Here is a 21,418-nt window from a genome sequence, read left to right on the forward strand (position 1 = left end):
CACACCAAAAAACATTTTGTCCCCCATTGACTTCAATGAATTTGGTGAATTTTTTGCTGTTTTGTGAATTTCAGCGAAGCAAATGGGTCAGACTCGCCCCTCATTAGAAGAGAGTAAACAGGTAGAACAAACATTTCAGTAGATGATTGCCATGTCCTAAGAGACACAGCAGAAAGGAGAATCTTGCACTGTAGAGCTTACAATCTAACATGTATGCTGAATAGGGTGACACGTGCACAATGTTGTATTAAGTAAATGAGAATAAAAAAGAATACTTGAAAGAAATACAATATACACTAGCACTAAGCCAAAGGATTTAGCCCTAAATAAACCCATGTGGATAATCAACAAAGTGTTTTTGGTAATAACACAGAATACTTAGCTCTAGCATAAGCAGTTGACAATGCAGGCAGTTGTTAGAAACAAACAGCAAGGAGGAGGAGCAGAAAGAATCATTATAACACTGCAGCAGTGTGTGTTTGTTTGGCATGACAGGGGTTAAAAGCCTGCAATAACCCACAGTGTAGAATGCATGCATTTCAGCACCCTGGTCAGGGAGTCCCTGTTGCATTTGTGAATTAGGACCCTGCAGCTCTGCCTGCTCGTGCTCAGCACGGAATGCAACAGTGGTGAAGTGAAAGAGAGATATAGATCATTGCAAGAACACTTGTTCATTGATAGAGGGGCTGAGAAGAATTTCATCCCAGAGGGAGGAGTCAAAGCAGTGGAAAGGCCACCAGCATCCTGCATCTTACACTTGTGCTAAGGTACTACTATATACAGGGCTTGAAAGAAACAATGAAGAAATCCTAACCAAGGTATTACCAGGGGAAAGGAATGAAGAACTTCTGACACTAGCAAAGGACCCTGCTACAAGCCCCAAATAAAACTGAGCCGGTAAGCATCACTCTTTTTGTCTTGCTGTTCAACTGAAGCATTGAAATGTCTGCAAAAAATAAAGGAATTGTTTTGTTAGTGATAGGACTGCCTTGAGGACGTATACAGAGCTCTGTCAGATTGTTATGCCTGCAATCAATGCAGAGCACCTGCTGAGGGACAAGTCTAGGAGGCAGACAGCAGCATCAGCACAAGGTATCCCTCCAGCCTCTGTCAGCAAACGCACCAGCGCAGCTAGAAAACTTGTGATAAGACAATCAACTGGCAGCCTTTGACTCCACATTGCAGATCTGGCATGCTTTTTATAGCATTTCACTGTTCCTGGGAGAATCCTGAAAGGTGCCTGTGTAAGGCTAAGGTGTCTTTTTAGCAAGTGGTTTGTTGCAGGGGCAATGTACTATGCTATAAAACACAATGTTCCCTATCATATAGCTTATAGATTGCATGGGGAATTTCAAGCATGTGCCTTCTGAGAAAATGACTGCAGCTGACCTTTGTAGTATAGATGCTGCTATTGGAGTGATATTGCTGTGATGGTAAGGTCTTTTGTGTGGATATGGCTCTAATCTTTTTTGTAGAAGAGGCAGGTACCTCATATTTAGTAGCAGAAATAAATGTGTAGTTTTCATATGTGTGAATAAATCCATACAAAAGCATTGGATGCAATGGCTGCTCTGGCTGAAAATAGTGCAAATATAGCAGTAATCTATACAACGTGAGCATTTCCCCAGTGGGCAGCTCCATCCCTAATACAAGATGCAGCTAATTGCTGGAATAGTAATCATTATCCATGGAATGCCACTGACCTGTGACCAAGTAGAATCCCTGTTTTGTAAAGCTTAGTATAGAAAGCACCAATTGTGACTGTGATGTGTATACATGTCAAAGCTGTAAAATGCCTACCCAGTTTAAATGTTTAATTCATCAACATTAAAACCACTGATTTCTTTTGCTGGATTTGAGCTACAGTAGCTTTCCATCTGCAGACATGGCTAACTTTCAGAAAGAGGATTAATATGAGTTCTGTTGTGCCAACTCTTGCAAGGCACATTTAAACAGCACATTATGTGCTCAAATCCCCCATAGTGTACCAACTGTTGTAGATTGCTGTAATCATCAAACCTATTAAAGGCAATGCAAATTTCAGCTTGTATTCTACCCAGAAAAATAAAGATGTATTGTGAGCTGCAGTTCAACTGCACAAAATATTTGATGATCAAGAATGATTTGATGGAACAGTGTGCTTCTTTAATATGTTTTTCTCTCTCCATTTAAAGGATACAAGTGTGTTAATTCTTGATCCCTTCATCTATTGGAATACACACATTAAATACAGTTGGAAATGAACTGTAAAGTTAAGTCATCTGTCTCACAGATAGAAGACATACTTTTCTTCTCCCTCTTTATTGGACTGGCCACTAATTTCAGGTAAGTTCTGTTAATAGATGGGCTGCAGATGGAAAAAACAGAAAGCTTACAAATTTATAGTTTGTCTCAGATAAGCACATGGTAAAAATGTGCATTAACAGAATATTTTAACCCCAGAGCAATATAAGTGACAGGATACATCAACACCCTGCAAAAATGTATTTCCGGTACACTTAGGGGCAGATTTACTAAGCTTGAGTGAATGGTTCGAATATCAAAAAATTTGAATTTCGAAGTAAATTTTTCGACCTATTAGCCTATTTCGACCATCGAATAGGCTATATTCGACCATTCGACTTCGATTCGAATGATTCAAAGTAAAAATCATTCGACTATACGACCATTCGATAATTGAAGTACTGTCTCTTTAAAAAAAACTTTGACTTCATACTTCGCCAAATTAAAGCTACCGAAGTGCAATGTTAGCCTATGGGTTTTTTTTGGTCGAATAGAAATCCTTCGATCGATCGCTAAAAATCGTTTGAATCGTTCTAATTTTTATTCGACCGCAGGATTGCCAAATTTGTTGAAAAAACTTCAAATTCGATATTCAAATTTGAAGTTTTTTAATTCGTTGGCCAAATTTAGATGTTTTTTGTACTTCGAAATTCGGCCCCTTATTGTTGGCCATTTAGAGCATTAATATGATATCTATTGATCACTCTCTCAATTAAATGCTAAGATTTATTTGATAATTACAACTGAAGTTGCTTTTTCTTGGTCATCACCAATAGTTTAAAAAATACCAGTGAATTACCATGCATATCTCATTCAAGCACATGGAAAAGTAATCTATATAATGATTTCAAATGACATGCATTTATTTAAGTGTCTGCAATTTAGTCTGCATACTGTTTATAATTCTAGTGCTTTTGGTATCTAGGAAGAGGAGTGAATTGTCTGCTTACCCAGTAGGCTATTTAGCTATAGAGTAACTACAGTTTCATAAGGACAAGCCCAAGTTGGCTAATTAGCAGCTATATAAGCACAAATACACACTGATTAGCAATCGCTGCTGTTGTTTGGTCATAAAACACCCATGTGTATGACAGATATGGAAAAAGTATAAAGGAAAATCCCTTTCTTTTCAGGGAGAAGCATACAGTGTACACGTCCCTAGGCTAGACCTGCACCTAAAGCATAGTTTCTGTGATATCCATTGGGACCTTTTCATTTTTTCAGCTTGCTGAAGCTGCAAGCCTGGTATATGACTGCAAAGTCGTTGTGGCGTAATTAAAAACTGTTACAACTGCATTGTCTGTTAAAAAGATATATGTCAGATCAGTAACAGAAAATGATCGTTATAGAACAATTTATCCATCTTTCAGTGCTACATCTTCCACTATAAAGATTTTTACATTTTTTACAAGATATAAAGATATATGGCTTAATATCCTAGTATCAGAATTATATTGCTATAACCGTGTAATACTATAATATCCAATAATAATCCTTATCCTATAGGAATCTTCTCTATATAGTTTTTTTTCCTAGATTTACTTTTTTAATATTTTTTTTATTACATACAACTGTGTTTAGAGATGGCCAATGCAACATGTGAGAGCTCACTGCAGATGATGTCCTTTACAGTGCAAAAATAAATGCAAAAATCTCCCCAATGAATGGCATAGTTGGCCTATGGATAGCGAAGTGCTCCTAAAGTAACCTTTTACTGACATTGTTTATGCAGATGAATAGGAGAGGAATTTGTGTAGGTCACTGTTAGTATTACAGTAAGGGTATTTGTTTCTATGTAATAAGCTTCCTACTTGCTGAAAATAATACCAGTTTAGTATCCATTTTAAAGTTTGTACAGAGTTAGAGAGAATACATATTAAGGAGTTATACTCTAGTAACATGATGTGGCAAATTTTGGTCATATATAACAATATGTCCTATGTTATAACGCAGCAATAAAAGCACCATGAGCTGTTTGAAATGAACAGTGTATTACTGGCTCATGAAAATTGGGATGTTTATGGGGAAGGAGTGGATGGGTGGAGTCGGTTTATGCACTAAACTGTAATATTTATACTCACTATGCTTAGCTTAGGATGGGAAATACTGAAGGGATTGTGTAGTGGCCCCTTGATAATTCCAACACACTGTATAGCTGGGAAAGTAATTGATTATCAGTGACAACAGTAGAACTTAAACCCCAGAGAGAAGTGATAAAAGGTCTCACTGGAGCCTGAAAAGTCAATTGCACAGAAATAAACTTGTCTCATTAATGTCTTGACACTCCAGATAATGTATTACTTTCTTTGTATACACATATTATGCCAGCACCCTTGAATGTGTGTTGATGCCAACCCCCTACCTGTAATTTCTCCTAGGTAGTCTTTTACTTGCCAATTTCATACCTGCCATCTCTATAAAGAGAATAAACATGAAGAGAAAATATAAATACAAGTGTAATATTTTTCGAAAAGTACCCAAAATGTCAATGTCCTGTATTCTTCTTCCCATGTCCTTCTTTTTTTACCCATGTATTTCAATGACAATTGTATGCATTTTGGGTACTTTCTGTTAACTTGTGTGATGATAAGATAGGGGAGGGGGGTTACTGGCAGGGTCACAGCTCAAGTGTCTCTTTTACTGGCTTGCTTGTAATCCAAGTATACGTAATTAAATAAAGAAAATTATAGAAACCTCTTTGCAATGTCCAATGCAAACACTAGTGTTCCAACACAAATACAATAAAGCTCTAGGTTTTAATGGATATTGGTTTACCTGTCATTTTACTTTTATGAGAAAAATGTGTTTAATAGCACTGAAAGAATGCACAATAAAACAGACATCATTTACAAGTACTGTGGAATACTTCCGTGAATAGGCTATGAATAGACTATGAAATACATTTTGTTGACTTGAAATCATGTAGAATGTAATGACTTGTTCAAGGTCACAAGAAAGTGGAACTAGAACTTAATTTCCTGTAATCCTATAATGCCAAATAAAACCACACCTTGTTCTGTTTTTTTTCTCTGTGAGTAGTTCCAAAATATGGAACAAGTCTTATTTTAGATACATAAAAATGCAGCTTTGCTTTATGAAGCTTATTTAAAACATGCCCATAGTCACACAAAATAAATCTTTCCTAGAATTATTTCCAGGGCTATCTTAAAGGAAATGTACATCTAAACTAATAATGTATAATAATTTATGTAACATTTTCTACAGCATTATCCTACAGGCCCCAACAGGTGCAAAGAAGCCTTGGCAAAACAAATATCTTGATCATGTGGTACTTAAAGGCTTTCCCTTATGATGTTGTGTCTTCACATGCACTAGACTTGTAGTTAATGAATTACAAGCTACCATTGACCCCATGCACCAAGATAAAATACATGTATGGGACCTGTTATCCAGAATGCTTGGGACCTGGGGTCTTCCAGATAACAGATCTTTTCATAATTTGGATCTTCATACCTTAAGTCTACTAAGAAATCATGTAAATAACCCCAATAGGCTGGTTTTGCTTCCAAAAAGAATGAATCATATCTTAGTTTGGATCAATCACAAGATACTGCCTTATTACTACAGATTAGTGATGATCAAAATTCTTCACACAGTTTCTCTTAAAAATGATGCTATAAACTCCAATGAGTGACAAAAAAATTGTCAAGCATCAAAAAAAGAAATGTCTCCCATAGACATCAATGCATTTTGGCAACTTTTAGCTGTTTTGCAAATGTTTGGCTAAGGAAAACGGGTCACATTTGCCCATCACTGCAGATAAAAAGGAATTTTTTTTTTAAAAAAGATGGATTATTTTATTATAATGGAGTCTGTGGGAGACAGCATTGCCATGATTCTGAGCTTTCTGGACAATGGGTTTCCAGATAACAGATCCCATACCTGTATATTTATATCACATGTAATTTTTTTATTATGTAGTGCAACTTGTACACAATTGACAAAAGCAGTAATAATGTAGATATGTACTGGTGAAATATAAAGTTGTGGTGCATGCCATTTAGTGGGCATTGGCATTGATGCTAGAGTTCTGGGAGAAAAATCATGGAGATGTGTATTAGCACATTCCACAATGCACTTATTCGTAATTGAAACCATCTATGTATTTTTGTAGTCTGCTACTTGCACAAACATTTCCCTTCTTAAACAATACCAAGTCAACATATAATCATTGAATGTGTGTGTATGAGTCACATACTCTTATGTGCCACTAATCAAATGAAAACTGATGTGTTTGCTTTAGAAACACTACTATAGTTCATATAAACAAGCTGCTGTATAGCAATAGCAGAAATTGAAAAAGGACAAAATGGCACAGGTTAAATAGTGGGTAACAGATAACATTATTATGTTCTACATAGCTTATCTGCTATCTACTATGTAACCTGAGCTTTTTCTCCTTTGAATGGCTGCTCCCACGGCTACGATACACATCAGCTTATTTATATAAACAATAGTTGTATTTCTGAAACAAATACACATGGTTTAACAGTGCAGGGAAACACTGCATTATATTTTTATTACTTTTAAACACTTTTATTTTTGATGTTACTGTTCCTTTAAGGGCTTCCTTTATAAAAAATAAATAAATGTACACCTTATCTGTGGACTCCCTGTGTGAAAGTAAGCAACATGCACCTTGAAGTAGCCTATCATTGTGACTTCTGTTTTCCATGTTGTTACAATAAGCTCATTAACTAGAAGAGTGGAGTTGCTGCTGACTGATATGTTCAGTATGTATGAGAAAATGCAATGCTACAGAAAGTTGTTGAATCTGATTATTATTGCAAGTCCAAGACAGGCTGTGGTTAGCTGCCATAGACCTGTGCTTTATTTTGGACCTTTGCAGAGCAACATAGACCTCAAAAACAGGCAATCTTTGCCCACACATGGACCTGGTAGAGTTTTGCTAGTCGTTAGCATCTGTGTTGACCTGTGTGTAGGAGATGTGATGAAAAAAGACCAAATTCCATCAAATTCAACCCCTCCAAATGAAACCCATCATCCATACATGCACACATTCACTTACCCTGACCTCTCCATACACTCAATAAACTGTACATACCAATATCTATATTAATTGTTGATTTTAGTAACACTACAGCCTTGGATATTATGCTTGTCCAATAAATCATTCAATCCCCTCTTAACGGCATTACAGAATCAGCCATCATTATGGAAGTTACTGTTACATCATCTCCAACAAAGCATTAGAGGTGTTTTTGTTGTTAAAAATGACTCAATCAAGTAGGTTCTTTGAGTGTATTTATACAGTTAATATTGTAACCTAATCTCACAATGTAATGTTACTTGCAAGAGAAAGGGATGCATTTTGTCAATAAGGTGCAAATCTTGACCACAGTGTTAACATTATGAGAAAAGGAGTGTCAAAGATTAGCCCAGACAAAGAGATTTAAACAGTCTAATGAATAAGTCATCAGTGTAGCAAAAGAAGATGGAAAGATGATCAATTGATTTTCAATTTGAGATGGCTTTGATTTATTCATGAGGAAATAGCTAGGTCTTCATTTTAATGTTTAGTGATGTGGTGGCTAAATATTTTTGGATATCAACATATAGATGATATTTATTGCCAAATGACTGAATGAGATCTCCCAAAAATAGGGCATATAACAAGAATAATGTAGAAGTCAACAAGAACAGATTAATTTAAAACCATACACCACACATTCTTACTATACTAACTACTTACTAAAATTAAACATTTGACTTCACCCACACTTTGATCATAAGATACAGGTATGGAACCTGTTGTCTTCATACCTCAAGACTACTATAAAATCATGTAAACATTAAATAAACACAATTGGCTGATTTTGCTTCCGATTTGGATTAATTATATATTGGTTTGGATCAAGTACAAGGTACCGTTTATTTTTACAGAGAAAAAGGAAATATTTTTTTTTACATTTTTATTATTTGATTATAATGGAGTCTATGGGAGATGACTTTTCTGTAATTCTGAGCTTTCTGGATAAAGGGTTTCTGGATAACTGATCCCATACCTGTACTATAATAACTTTTTCCCATAGTACATTCATTGTTGCAGTGTTCTGTAAGATGCACAGTAAATTAGACCAAAAGCCAGAACTTTAAGTAATGCAGTCAAACTCTGTTTGTTAAAGGAAAGTTCTACCCCCAAACAATGTAGGACTCTCTAAAAATGTATTGCATAAAAAAGATTATATGTAAAACCCGACTTCATGTAAATAAACCATTTTCATAATAATATACTTTTTCAGTAGTACATGCCATTGGGTAATGCTAAATAGAAAATTGCCGTTTTAAAAAATAAGGGCCGCCCCCATTTTAGGTCTCATGAGCCAAATAACAGACAGAGTTCTGTCTTTTGCTTCCACACTTCTTCCTGTTGCAGTAAGGGGCATATTTATCAAAGGTCGAAGTTTGAAGTTAAAAAAACTTCGAACTTCGAATTCAAAAAGACCAACCGAATGGTGGTCGAAGTTTTTTGGGGTCGAAGTAGCGCTACTTGGAATCAAACGATTCGAAATAGCGCTACGTGGATCTACTTCGATTCAAAGTTTTTTTTATTTTGACCTTCGATCTCTCAAACTCCCCCAATTGCCTCCATACAGTTTCTAGGAGGTCTCCCATAGGCTAAAACAGCACTTTGGCAGCTTTTAGGTGGCGAATGGTCGAAGTCGGAGTTTTAAAGAGACAGTACTTCAAAAAAATTCGACCTTCGAATTTCGAAGTTTTTTCAAATTTGAATTGAAGTTGGACTATTCCCTAGTCAAAGTACACAAAATATGGCTCAAAGTTCAAAGTTTTTCAATTCAAAACATCACCTCGTCCTTTGATAAATCTGCCCTATTAGAGTTGTAGTATTTTTGGTCAGGTGATCTCTGAGGCAGCACACAGACCATCACTAAATGGTGGTTCAGTGCAAGATACTACATTGTTAATTGATGGCAAATAATTAAAGGGGTTATAAATTCATCTGCTCTAATGGACAGATTTAGCTCTGTGAAATTAGTGCTCACCACAGAAAACCCACCCACTTTCTATTCATTTCTATGTGATTTGTTTTAGAAACATTTATTAATGGGTGAAAATTAGAGTTCACTATTAAATAAATATGCTTTTATAAATCCCATACGAATGAATAGAAAGTGGGTGGGTTTTTCCGTGTTGAGTTCTAAGCTCTCACTTCGATATATCTGCCCCTGTGTGTTCTAAAAATAATTTATTGCCTATTTTCCCTGTTTTCTTTTACCTCTTACACAATTTGTTTGGGACTATAAAGCCTGTTTCCCCTTTCTCCTCATGCTGCCTAAACTGTGCAACACAGAGCTTCTATCTATCATGGGGAATGGTTTTCCAGTAACTTTTTGTGACCTATTACTGTACGTTTTTCCAAGTTCAACTCAGCCTTTAACACATTCAACAAGCAAACCTGTTGTTTACTCATATGCCCTATGTTCATATTGAGAATCTGACATGAAAATTAGAAGAAGCCACTACCAAATAATTAGCGTCAAGCTACCAAGTTCAGAATGCAGCAGAATTCTCACTACTAAGTTCAATCCACATTATTTTTCAGCTTAGCTATAAAGTAAAACAGATATGAAGGAACTAAAACATTTTTAAATGCAAACTGCAAAGAGAAAATAGCAAATGAATGATTGGATGAAATAGGCTAAGGGGGGGGTATGGGTAACAACCATAACAACCAATCGCCAGGTAATATTTACTAGACTACTATTTAAGAATACACATGTTATATTGATGACTATAGTATAATAGACCTGGACCAAACTTTGCTCCCGTAATTGCACCATGTTTAAGCCCCTTCTACAGGGATGACTTTATATGATATTATATGTAATATTGCCTCAATTTTAGGTTTGCACTAATATTACAGTTATAGAAGTCCAACAGGGGAATGTAATTAAAGTCACAAAGAGCAAAACAATTCACACCTATAAGAATAAAAATCCACATCTCACAATGTAATATTGTTCCTGAAACTTTTATTGCATTGCGAATTGTAATTGCACACTCTTAAGAAGTGCTTGAAGGTGTCGTAACAAAACATAACGACTTTTTCAGATGGTCTTCCACTGTCGGAAGTGGTCGCTAAACGATTTCTGTGTTCCTAAAAGCTGTATTAAATTCGCTCAAAGCTAAATTTGTTTGCGCAAAGGTGCAAACTTTCGTATTGCGAATGGTTTTTCCGTTACCGACTTTTATTACATTCCCCCGCAAGTCTTTAGATCAAAGTTATTCATTCAATATTACGCAAATTTACAAACTGAAATATTGCTAATTCACACTTTTTTTTATACTCTATTAAAATAGTATGTCACAGACAACTGCAGCTCCTGTCAAGGAAGACACCAATGACAATATCACAATTTTTACAAGAATACTTGATGGTTTGCTTGATGGATATGACAACAGACTTCGCCCTGGCCTAGGAGGTATGGTATAGATTATAGTTTTTGAAGCCTCTTGCTCTGTGAGCCTACAATTGTATCTCTATCTTTAAAGAGAAAGATGATAAGATACTGTAGATAGATAGGTACTTTTACTTTATCAAATGCCTCATTGGGTAACAGAAGATAATAAACACCGGATTTAAATGATCAATGATCCAGCTTGCCTGTGAGTCTGGATTAGAGGCAAGGATTGATGGCCTTGAAAAGCTTTATGGATATTCTTTGGTAATCCTGCAATAAAATAACTGGGTAGAAGAGTGATGAATTACCTCAGGCACTTAAATCTCTAAATCCAGCCCATGAAGTTAATTCAATATTACTATAGCAATTACATTAATAGGACCTTACTGGACTCTTGTAATTATTAAACAGCAGAGTTGTTGAATGGCACAGTTCATGATATCTGTAAATCTTAATGCACTGAAAAGATTATACTGCAGTAACCCATGAGAAGAAAATTTCTACTTTCTGTGTACGATAACATTTAGTGAATATTTTTTTTTTTATATATTTTATTTAAATTTTTCCAGATTTTTTAAAAATAAAGAAAATACATTCCATGACCTAACAATAATTCTCTTACATTATCTCGTAATAAGAATGATCACACAAACCATATCAAGCAATCGATATGTGTAGATAAATAAATAAAATCGGGAAAAGAAAAGAGAAAAAAAAAAGACGAGAGGAGAGGAGCAGAAGTTGACGTGGCCAAGAGCTCTGGTTGTTTTAAAAAGAACAGAAAAAAAAAAGAGTAATAAAGATTTCATATTATCTATTCTACATCCTTGTAGTTAAGTCTTGGTATTCTATTCAGTGAACATTTAAAGATTAATATACCAAATATAAATTAATGAATAATCTAAATGCAGGCATAGTACATCAAACTTCTTATGGGGGGGGACTGAACAGAAAAAAAAATATGAATAATTTTACCTAATTGTCTTGAATTAAATATAGCTTTTGCAAACCCAAAAATTTATAATTATAGACTGCAGTGGAAGCATTGTGAAGTTGACACCAGTGTGCAGTGTATGTACAGAAATGTAAGAATACAATTTCTTCCTGAAAAAGGCATTTTTGCATCACAAAAATACTTTTAGGCCGGCCTAAAAAATGTTCTTATATGTGAAAAAAATCACAATGTAATAAATGTTAAAAGAAGATGTTTACATTGTGCTATGCTATTTTTGTTTCCATTTTTTGTGCTTATCACTTAATCGGATTTCTCCCTTATAAGATATATATAGATATATACTGTAGATGCTATATAACATTGTATGGGAATAGTAAACTCCAAATATTAAAATGACTATAGTAAAGTACATTTCAAGTGTGCCAGTATGTGGCTACGGAAGGGGTTTTTCACGTGCATGGAGAAAAACATAAATATTTTGAGTGAGAAGCTTCTACCTTCAGGTTCTAGTTAATGCCTAATATAGCCTGCAGTAGACAAAAAAACTTGCATTTTAAAGTATCCCATCCAACAGTGATGATAAGATCAAATATGTCAATTATTATTCTCCCCAGTAGACCGAATGAACTCTATAGTAACCTTATGTAGGTAGTTTAAATGCATAATTGATGGGAAAGTCAATTAAATCTTGCATGGGACACATTTAGTGACTGCCAGCCCTCATAAATTAGCCCTGCTGACTAGCACTGAGGCTTCCATCATAAAAGGTCAATGAGAAGCAATAAATTCTAAACAGAGTAGCCCTGTTTTAATATCTTTAAGCAAAAACAACTACTGTACATCCAATAACACGACTTAACATTTATTAAATACACATTTAATTTGGGTCCAATAATGTAAGATGCAGGCTTTGAAATGTTCATAAAGGAAGATTTGTATTTAAACTCGCTTTTTGAATGTTGCAGATTGAAGTGATCAAATGAAACCAGAAATTGGGCTTAGATTTTTTAGGGATTTCTTTCCTGGCAAATGCTATTCTGTTTTTGGACTGCTAATTAATTGAACCCATATATATATATATATATATATATATATATATATATATATATATATATATATATATATATATATATATATATATATATATATATATATATTATATATATATATATATATATTATATATACTGTATATATATCCATATTCTTCTGGGTTGCATACTGTATCACACCGATTACCCGGGTGCACGGTAAAAAATATTCATACACTGTTCAAATGACCAGCAACTCCAGGGGTTTCAGTGAAAAAAATTTGTATTTAGATAAGTGCAGGTCACGTTGGCTGTAACTGCACTTATCTAAATACAAAATTTTTTCACTGAAACCCCTGGAGTTGCTGGTCATTTGAACAGTGTATATATATATATATATATATATATAAATATATAAATATATATATATATATATATATATATATATATATATATATTGTAAGATATGTGTGTAAAATGGTTATGATGATATTGTGTGTATTTCACCAGTGTTAGACTGGTGAATATAAAACTCCAGGGAAAATATATGTGTGTTGTTGCAGCAAGCATGGCTGTTATTGTCTACCGGCTTAAGAAAAGCTGGATAATGGGTCCCTGGAGTGAATGGTTAAAAGTTAAAATTAGGTGTGAGACTACCCCTCAGTGCTTCCCCCTTGAGACCTTCTTGAGTGGAGGCGGGTGAGTGGCCTGTGGACACCTCCATATGCAGGAGGGAGGTGTGTGTGTGTAGCTGGTGAAGAGAGTGTGATGCCCACTGAGTTAAAGTGTTGGAGAGCGCTCCAAAAGACTGGAGAGAGGAAGAGATAAACACCTCCCCAGAGAGTGTCAAGAGTCTAAGAGAGTATTCTGGGACCTGTGTACATCCATGCCTGTGAGTGCTGAAATGTGTGTATGTACTGTATGAACACCAGTGAGGGTGTCAAAGCACGACTGCTAATGCTTATGTGAAGCAAGAATGCTGAAGGTGTTCATTTTGTTTATAATAAAAGCCAGCCAAGCTGCATTTGAAGGTGGTGTCAGACTCCTTTCCTGTGCTAAATCTGTGCTAAATCTGTGCTAAATCTGTGCAGTACCCTATTGTCTTAGCTACCTGAATGTCACAATATATATATATATATATATATATATATATCACACATGGCATGCATTGGACTTGAAGCAATGTGCAGATTTTTTTTTTAATGGTTTAAGTCAATGTCCTACACAGAGGACCTTTTTCAAAGCATCAGGTCCTCAGTGTAGGACTGAAATGTTGACTTACACCATTAAAATGAGTCCCAATCACTTGCACATAAACATAGTCCTTTAAGACCACTTGGGAAAAAACTATACTTGTAAAAAAAATGTAGTAATGTTCAATCATATGGACATAAGTAATGCGCCATAAAAGAATAGGTGGCTTATTTATTAAAGACTGAATTTTAGTTTTAGGTTTGTAGGTTTTTGAAACCATGATTAAATATGTCTCTAAAACCATGAATGACATGAATGGTAAAACATCTGAATTTAAAAGTATGAATGAAAAAAATGCTGAATGATGCGCATAAAAATATGAATATCTGTAAAAATGTAAATCTTCTAAAAACCTAGTTTGTGAAAATGAATCTCTCATTGAAGGAAATGTTATAGATGTGGTTCTTTGATTTTCTTCAACTGTCCCCTGGAGTTTCATTGTTTCTTCCCCATTAACAGAATGGGAAAGCTGCATGCTGAGATTGTGGATTCACACAAGCCTTACAGTGATGTAAATAAAGAGCCTGCAGAGCTCCCTCCTTTGTGCCTCTGTGAAGAGAAGCTCAGGAACTGTCTGTGCATCTGATTGTTACCCATGTTGCCAGGGAAGAATTAACAAGTAGAAGAAAAACATGACATAAAAATCAAATTCTTATCATATAAATGGTACTGATGTTTGAAGGATGAATAAGCTTAATATCAAATGTAGTTTTAGGGATCTTATATAAACATCGTAAACTGAACACAATTAGAACCAGTGGAAATATCAGCAAACTAACATTACAGAGTTGAATGTGTGTAAATGAAAAGCAGGTTTCTGCAAATAAAATAGCCTAATTAATAATGCCTTTCAATAGTTTTGTTAATATGTAATCCCTAGGCACTCCAAGAAATATGTCACATACCTTCACATAATAGAGACTAAAGGTGGCCATACACAGGGAGATCTTTCCCCGATATGTCCACATTGAGGTGGACGATATTGGGCTGATCTGATTGTGGGCCATAGGGTCCAACGATCAGATCATAATGGAGATGCAGCTGCAATCTGACAGGATTTTTTACCTTGCCCGATCAACATCTGGATGACTTTCGGCCAGATATCGATTAGGGAAGCCCCGTTGGAGGGCCCCACACGCGGGCCAATACGATGTCGACTCGGTCTGTCGGCAGCTTTTATCGGCCCGTGTATGGAGGCCTTAACTTAGACACATCCATTGCCTTCACACAGTGCAGAATATGAAGAATAATAATTATATACCAGTGCAAATGATCAAAATCCTCCCTACAGCCACATGCAGGCATAAGAATAAAGAAAGAATAAAGGGGGTAAACTAAAGCTATTTAAAATATATTACCACACCACAGTATACGTATATACATTGTCTTCCCTACAACACAATATAATCTTGGAAAAAAATTTTGCAGCAAGTGAGTCTATACACTCCTATTTTATTATGCAGATAATTAAGATTTTGATCATCCAAAGCATAAAAAGGTGCATTTAGTCTCTGCCTACTTGCATTTCATTGGAAGCTATCATACTGCTATTTGATAAAAGGCTGGTGAATCCTGAATCATTGACTGTTTTGTGGCAGGAAAAAAAAACACTTTACTTCCACCATTTTGGAGTGCTGCTGGAGTATTCAATAAAATCTGACTTTATGATACCCTTGGCTATAACCATACCTTGTTTGTGTGTGAATTCCCAACCTTTTGCATTCTCTTTATTAAATGAGGACCCATACTCAAAAGCAAGCATTTTCAGGCTTCTGAAATACTACTATAATTGGCTGAGTGCTGTCTCCATGTACATTACCAGCCTGAAGCAGTCACTGATTGGATATTCACTGCTGTCTTTACATGTGCCCCCAGGAGCCAGACAGTTAGAAGATGATGACATGCTGTGAGACATTGGTGATTGAACATCAAAAAAGGGCAGCTAGTAACATCTTTCTCTCAATCAACGACATCATTGATTAATGCTGCAATGATCTTTTACAATACTGCCCATTGTATTCACAATTTTAATCTAGTTTCTGAATTCTTAGTTTGGCAGAGCTATATCACATATTAAAAATTACCTATTATTAAAGGGACCTGTCTTTTTTCAGTTGCTTTTTGATTTTTAATATTTTTCTATGCTTTTGGTAAAATTCTTATGAAAGTTAGGATTAGGAGGTTTTTGCATTCTTATTTGGATGCACAGTTATTTTTGTTCAGGCTTTTTAATTAAATGATTTGGCATTTTTGTTTTAGTGAGTAAAAAATCTTGATAAATCTTGATAAATCTTGATAAATCTTGATAAATCTTGATCAGTAGCACTGTACAAAGCAGTAAAATACCTCATTAGTGGCAATGGAGTTATAAGCCATGTATTCCCTTATTCATTTTACACTATTTCTGCTCATATTTTAGAGAGAATCACACAAGTAAAAACTGACATTTATGTCACAAGTTTTGGACCAGTATCGGACACAGAAATGGTATGTTCACAACTACTTTACAATTTCATTATTCTAATGTATGTCCTTTTAGGAACAGTTCAGTGTAAAAATAAAAATTGGGTAAATAGATAGGCTGTGCAAAACAAAACATGTTTCTAATATAGTTAACTAGCCAAAAATGTAATCATGGAGGCTGGAGTGAGTGAATGCATAACATAACATAACAGAACCCAACTTCCTGCTTTGCAGCTGTCTAACTCTGAGTTAGTCAATGACTATAAGGGGGGCCACATGGTACATAGCTTATCAGTGAGTTTGCAATTCCTTAGCATGCAGCTCAGATTCAAAAGCAGCAAAAACAGTTATGACCCATGTGTCCCCCCCCTCTAGTTTTTATATTTACACTGAACAAATTCTTTAAGTTTTTGTTCTTTTTTTAAATTTGTAAAATGAAATGAATATTTTAATCTATTTGCTAATATTTGTGTTCTCAGGAATATACCATTGATGTGTTTTTCCGTCAAAGCTGGAAAGATGAACGACTTTGTTTTCAAGGACCCATGCCTCGTCTTCCTCTGAATAATTTGTTGGCTAGCAAAATCTGGACACCAGATACGTTTTTTCATAACGGTAAAAAATCAATAGCTCACAACATAACTACTCCAAACAAACTGCTGCGCCTTGAGGATGATGGCACATTGCTTTATACTATGAGGTAAGACATTCCTTGCATTGAATGGAACATTATTTTTCCAATTCAGAATGTGGACATTGTAAAAGAACTACCTACTGAACCATGTAATCAACTTTCTATCATTAAGCAAATTATTGTGCTTAAATTATACTTTTAATTAAATGCACCCACATTAAATTATGTGTCAAAGAACTATGATATACTACGAAAATGTATCTTGATTTACCATTTATTTATTTTATCAGAATATAATATATTGAATGTTTTAGAATTAATATTGATACCAAAGAAATCATGATAGATTCAGCTGAAATATCTAATGGAAACAGTCACATCAGAGGACTATTACCCCAGTTAAAAGAGTTGTTAACCTTTGAGATAACTTTTAGTATGATGTGGAGATTGATATTCTGAGACAATTTGCAATTGGTTTTCATTTTGTATTATTTGTTGTTTTTGAGTTATCTTGCTTTTTATTCAGCAGCTCTCCAGTTTGCAATTTCTAGTTGGTAAGTTCCAAACTACACTAGCAACCATGCTTTGATTTAAATGAGATAGTGGAGTATGAATAGGAGAGGAACTGAATAGAAAGATGAATAATAAAAAGTAGCAATAACAATAACTTTGTAGAGCCTTTGGTTTTTTTTTAGATGGGGCCAGTGACCCCCATTTGAAATCTGGAAAGAATCAGAAGAAGAAGGAAAATAATTTAAGAACTATAAACAATAATGACGACCAGTTGAAAAGTTGTTTAGATTTAGTCTATAACATACTAAAAGTTAACTTACTGGTGAACCTCCCTTTAACAATTTTCTGTTTATGATCTTACTGTAATGGACTGATTCATGTAGGATTGCATTTTGCAAAGATTCATGTAAATTGTGGAAAATATCCCCACAATTGTGTTTTATGGTTGTGATCATGTTTTTCTTCACTATCACAGGATTTCTTAGTTTTGGCATCTTATTAGTCAATGTATGTATGTATATTTATATTGATATGGTATTACCTGTGCATACAGCACTGTAGATGGGGTCAATATGATGCCCTTGACATGAGAAAGGTCATCTGAGTTTCTGATATCTTTTCTGAGCAGAGTAGCGTCAGTAGAGTCCACTGTTTTTCTTCTGAACATTTCTCCCATAACTGTATAATCTGAAGGTTGTGCTGTTGTTACAAAATTTATTATATTACCAGTTTATAAGCTAAACAACTACAGGGGGTACAATTGGGCCAGGGCCCGCACCCCCTCAGGGCCCCCGACAGCTCATGCCCCACCGATTTCCGGGTAGATAATTGTGTACAGAGGGGGGCGGGGGCCCGGCTGCACGTTCCGCAGCAGGGCCTGTCCCCCTCTAGTTACGTTACTGTAAATAGCTCTGAAATCAAAAACAATAAAAGCAATTGTACCCTTTGCAATTTACAATTATTTTTTTATTAAGGTTTACTTACTTTAATCAACTTAAGTCAGGTAATCTTTATTTTCTTTCTCAGACTTCTATTTAACACTGTTTTAATAGTATAAGCTACAACTGTACAAAAAATATTCTCCACAAAACACATGCTTCACACAAGTAGCTGCAGACATCACATTTATCATTTTTTAGGAAGCCATTTGAATAATTATAGTAGATTTTGTCATTTATGGAATTTCCTTGTGAGCCTCACCAGAATTGAAAGTGAAGCAACACATGCATATGGAAATTAAAGTGTGTCTGGTCCTCAGTACTGGGCCAAGCAAAGTAAGCACCCAAGGTGCTTGAAACTGACCCCCACATGGAAAAACATGGACAAGTATGACAAGTGTGGAGTGGGAGTGACAGGGGCAGGGGAGGGAGAGGTGGGCATTGGGAAAGTGGTACCTAAAAATTCCAGCATGAAGGACCTTAACTTCAGTCATCCAGTTTCCTGGACTAGGAATTTGCGCTAAATCCTTCGACTTCGATATTCGAAGTCGAAGGATTTCAATTCCTAGTCGAATATCGAGGGTTAATTAACCCTCGATATTCGACCCTTGATGAATCGGCCCCTGAGTGTTTGCCTCACAAAGAATAAAATCTGAACGTCTATGGCCAGTTTAATTGTCAGGAACAAACTGAGCATGCTGAGCAAAGAGGTTTAAGCTGAAGGCAGCAAGTCTGATGCAGAAGCCCATGTGTACACAATAGAAGGAAAGAAATGCAATGTTTCTTATGGACTCATTCATTAGGCAGCATTACTTTGAGGGTTTACTGGTATATTTAGATGGACCTTTCTGATAAGGTTTACTTAGTTTTAACCTTTCCTTCTCCTTTAAAGATCATAGATAAAGATAAAGACATATTCCACAATAAAGAACATTTGTAGCAGAATATCATACATGCAGAGAGGCTATGCAGGGGCGATCCTGGCCATTTTGCCACCCGAGACGGCGTTCGTTCTGCCGCCCCTCCCTCTCCCCATGGCACTCACATTTTCAGTGCTGGAGGGGGTCGGGCATCCATTGCTAGTTTAGAGAGCACAATTGCACTAGAAGTTCTGAATTTTCGGGTTGAAAAAACAGAAATTCGGCTCTTAGTTACCCTGGCAACCAGGGGGGCGCTGCCGCCTGAGGACAGTTTCTCAACTCGCCTCATTGGCGGAGCGCCCTTAGGCTATGATGCCTGTCAGAATGCTAGACAAACGATTGCTTCCATTGTAGAAATCCTTGGTAAAACCGGTACCATGTACAGTGTATCATATCATATAGACTACTCTGGTATTTACTAAAATGAGCATTTTGAGTTCATTTAACCAAAACAGTGGAACACTGGAATACTAAAGAAATATTGGGTAGATAAGGTTTGTGTATTTGAAAACGTATAGGTGAGAGGGAATTGGTTTAAGGTCAGTAATAGGCCTCTTGTGGGTTCATTTCATAGAGAGACCCCTCCCTAGTCAGTAAAGAAAAGGGAAATTGAACTTCAGCATTGGAAGGGGTTTATTTGAGTAGCTACACAAAATATAACATTTGCAAAAGCGGCGTGCTATATCTATCTAGTAATGCAAACAACAAAATAAAAAAGGAGGGTCCTTTGAAATGCATTAATTTAGCAGGTATATAAATGTAGTAACTTAATTAAATAAATTATAAATGAAAAATCCAGTTCAGATTTTGACTTCAGGCAACTTTTTCCTTTGTTATTATGAGAAAAATGTAGGTATAGATTTCCTTCCGCTAGTAATTGATAAAACAAGAATAAGTTACTTTGGTCTCAGTGAAAAATTATGTCAGTCCCCTCGGGATGTTGCATTCATATGAAATACCAATAGGCACAGGGTCAGGGAAAACAGTTAAAGGTATGAAGAGGAATTGGAATACAAAACAGGTGAGGTTAAAGAGATACTGTTATGGAAAAACATGTTTTTTCCAAAACACGTCAGTTAATAGTGCTGCCCCAGCAGAATTTTGCACTGAAATCAATTTCTCAAAAGAGCAAACAGATTTTTTTATATTCAATTTTGAAAGCTAGACATTTTGTCAGTTTCCCAGCTGCCCCAGTCATGTGACTTGTGCATGCACTTTAGGATGGAATTACTTTCTGGCAGGCTATTATTTCTCCTACTTAATGTAACTGAAGGAGTCTCAGTGGGACTTGGCTTTTACTATTTAGTGCTGCTCTTAGATCTTCCAGGGAGCTGGTATCTTGTGTTAGGGAACTGTTATCTCGTTACCTTCCCATTGTTCTGTTGTTAGGCTGCTGGGGGGGAAAGGGAGGGGGTGATATCACTCCAACTTGCAGTACAGCAGTAAAGAGTGATTGCAGTTTATCAGAGCACAGGTCACATGACTGGAGGCAGCTGGGAAATTGACAATATGTCTAGCCCCATGTCAGATTTTAAAATTGAATCTAACAAAATCTGTTTGCTCTTTTGAAAAATGGATTTCAGTGCAGAATTCTGCTGGAGCAGCACTATTAACTGATGCGTTTTGAAAAAAACATGTGTTCCCATGACAGTATCCCTTTAAATATCAAAAAAGTTATAAACTGATAAACATATATTAGAAAAGTGGTTAAAATAATTTACCAACTGCCCTTTAGTCACAAATCATAATCTCTGGCTTGTTCTCTGATACTTTTAAAATGAGTTAAAATAAATCTCTATCTTGAAAATACTGTGTATTGATTTTATGAATCTAAAATTCTCTCATAAGAAAAGCCTATGGGGAGATATTTTTATAAAGAAACAGGAAAAAAAAACAATGAAAAAGAATCAGCCATACACTATCCCTTTTATTTTTCCATATATACATTAAAGGGGTTATTTGC

At 35.6% G+C, this 21,418-nt stretch overlaps 1 protein-coding gene across 1 annotated transcript in view; it reads left to right on the top strand.

Annotated features, from left to right (window-relative positions):
• Nucleotides 1-525: 525 nt before the first annotated feature.
• Nucleotides 526-21,418, top strand: part of gabra5.S (gamma-aminobutyric acid (GABA) A receptor, alpha 5 S homeolog) — an 83,395-nt gene continuing 62,502 nt past the window's right edge. The window contains exons 1-5 of the mRNA XM_018249808.2: nt 526-897; nt 2,175-2,325; nt 10,648-10,769; nt 16,407-16,474; nt 16,930-17,150. Coding sequence (XP_018105297.1) covers nt 2,240-2,325; nt 10,648-10,769; nt 16,407-16,474; nt 16,930-17,150 — 497 coding nt within the window. The 5' untranslated portion in view covers nt 526-897; nt 2,175-2,239. The remainder of the gene's footprint in view (nt 898-2,174; nt 2,326-10,647; nt 10,770-16,406; nt 16,475-16,929; nt 17,151-21,418) is intronic.

Source organism: Xenopus laevis, chromosome 2S (assembly GCF_017654675.1).
Source record: "Xenopus laevis strain J_2021 chromosome 2S, Xenopus_laevis_v10.1, whole genome shotgun sequence".
Lineage (NCBI taxonomy): Eukaryota > Metazoa > Chordata > Amphibia > Anura > Pipidae > Xenopus > Xenopus laevis.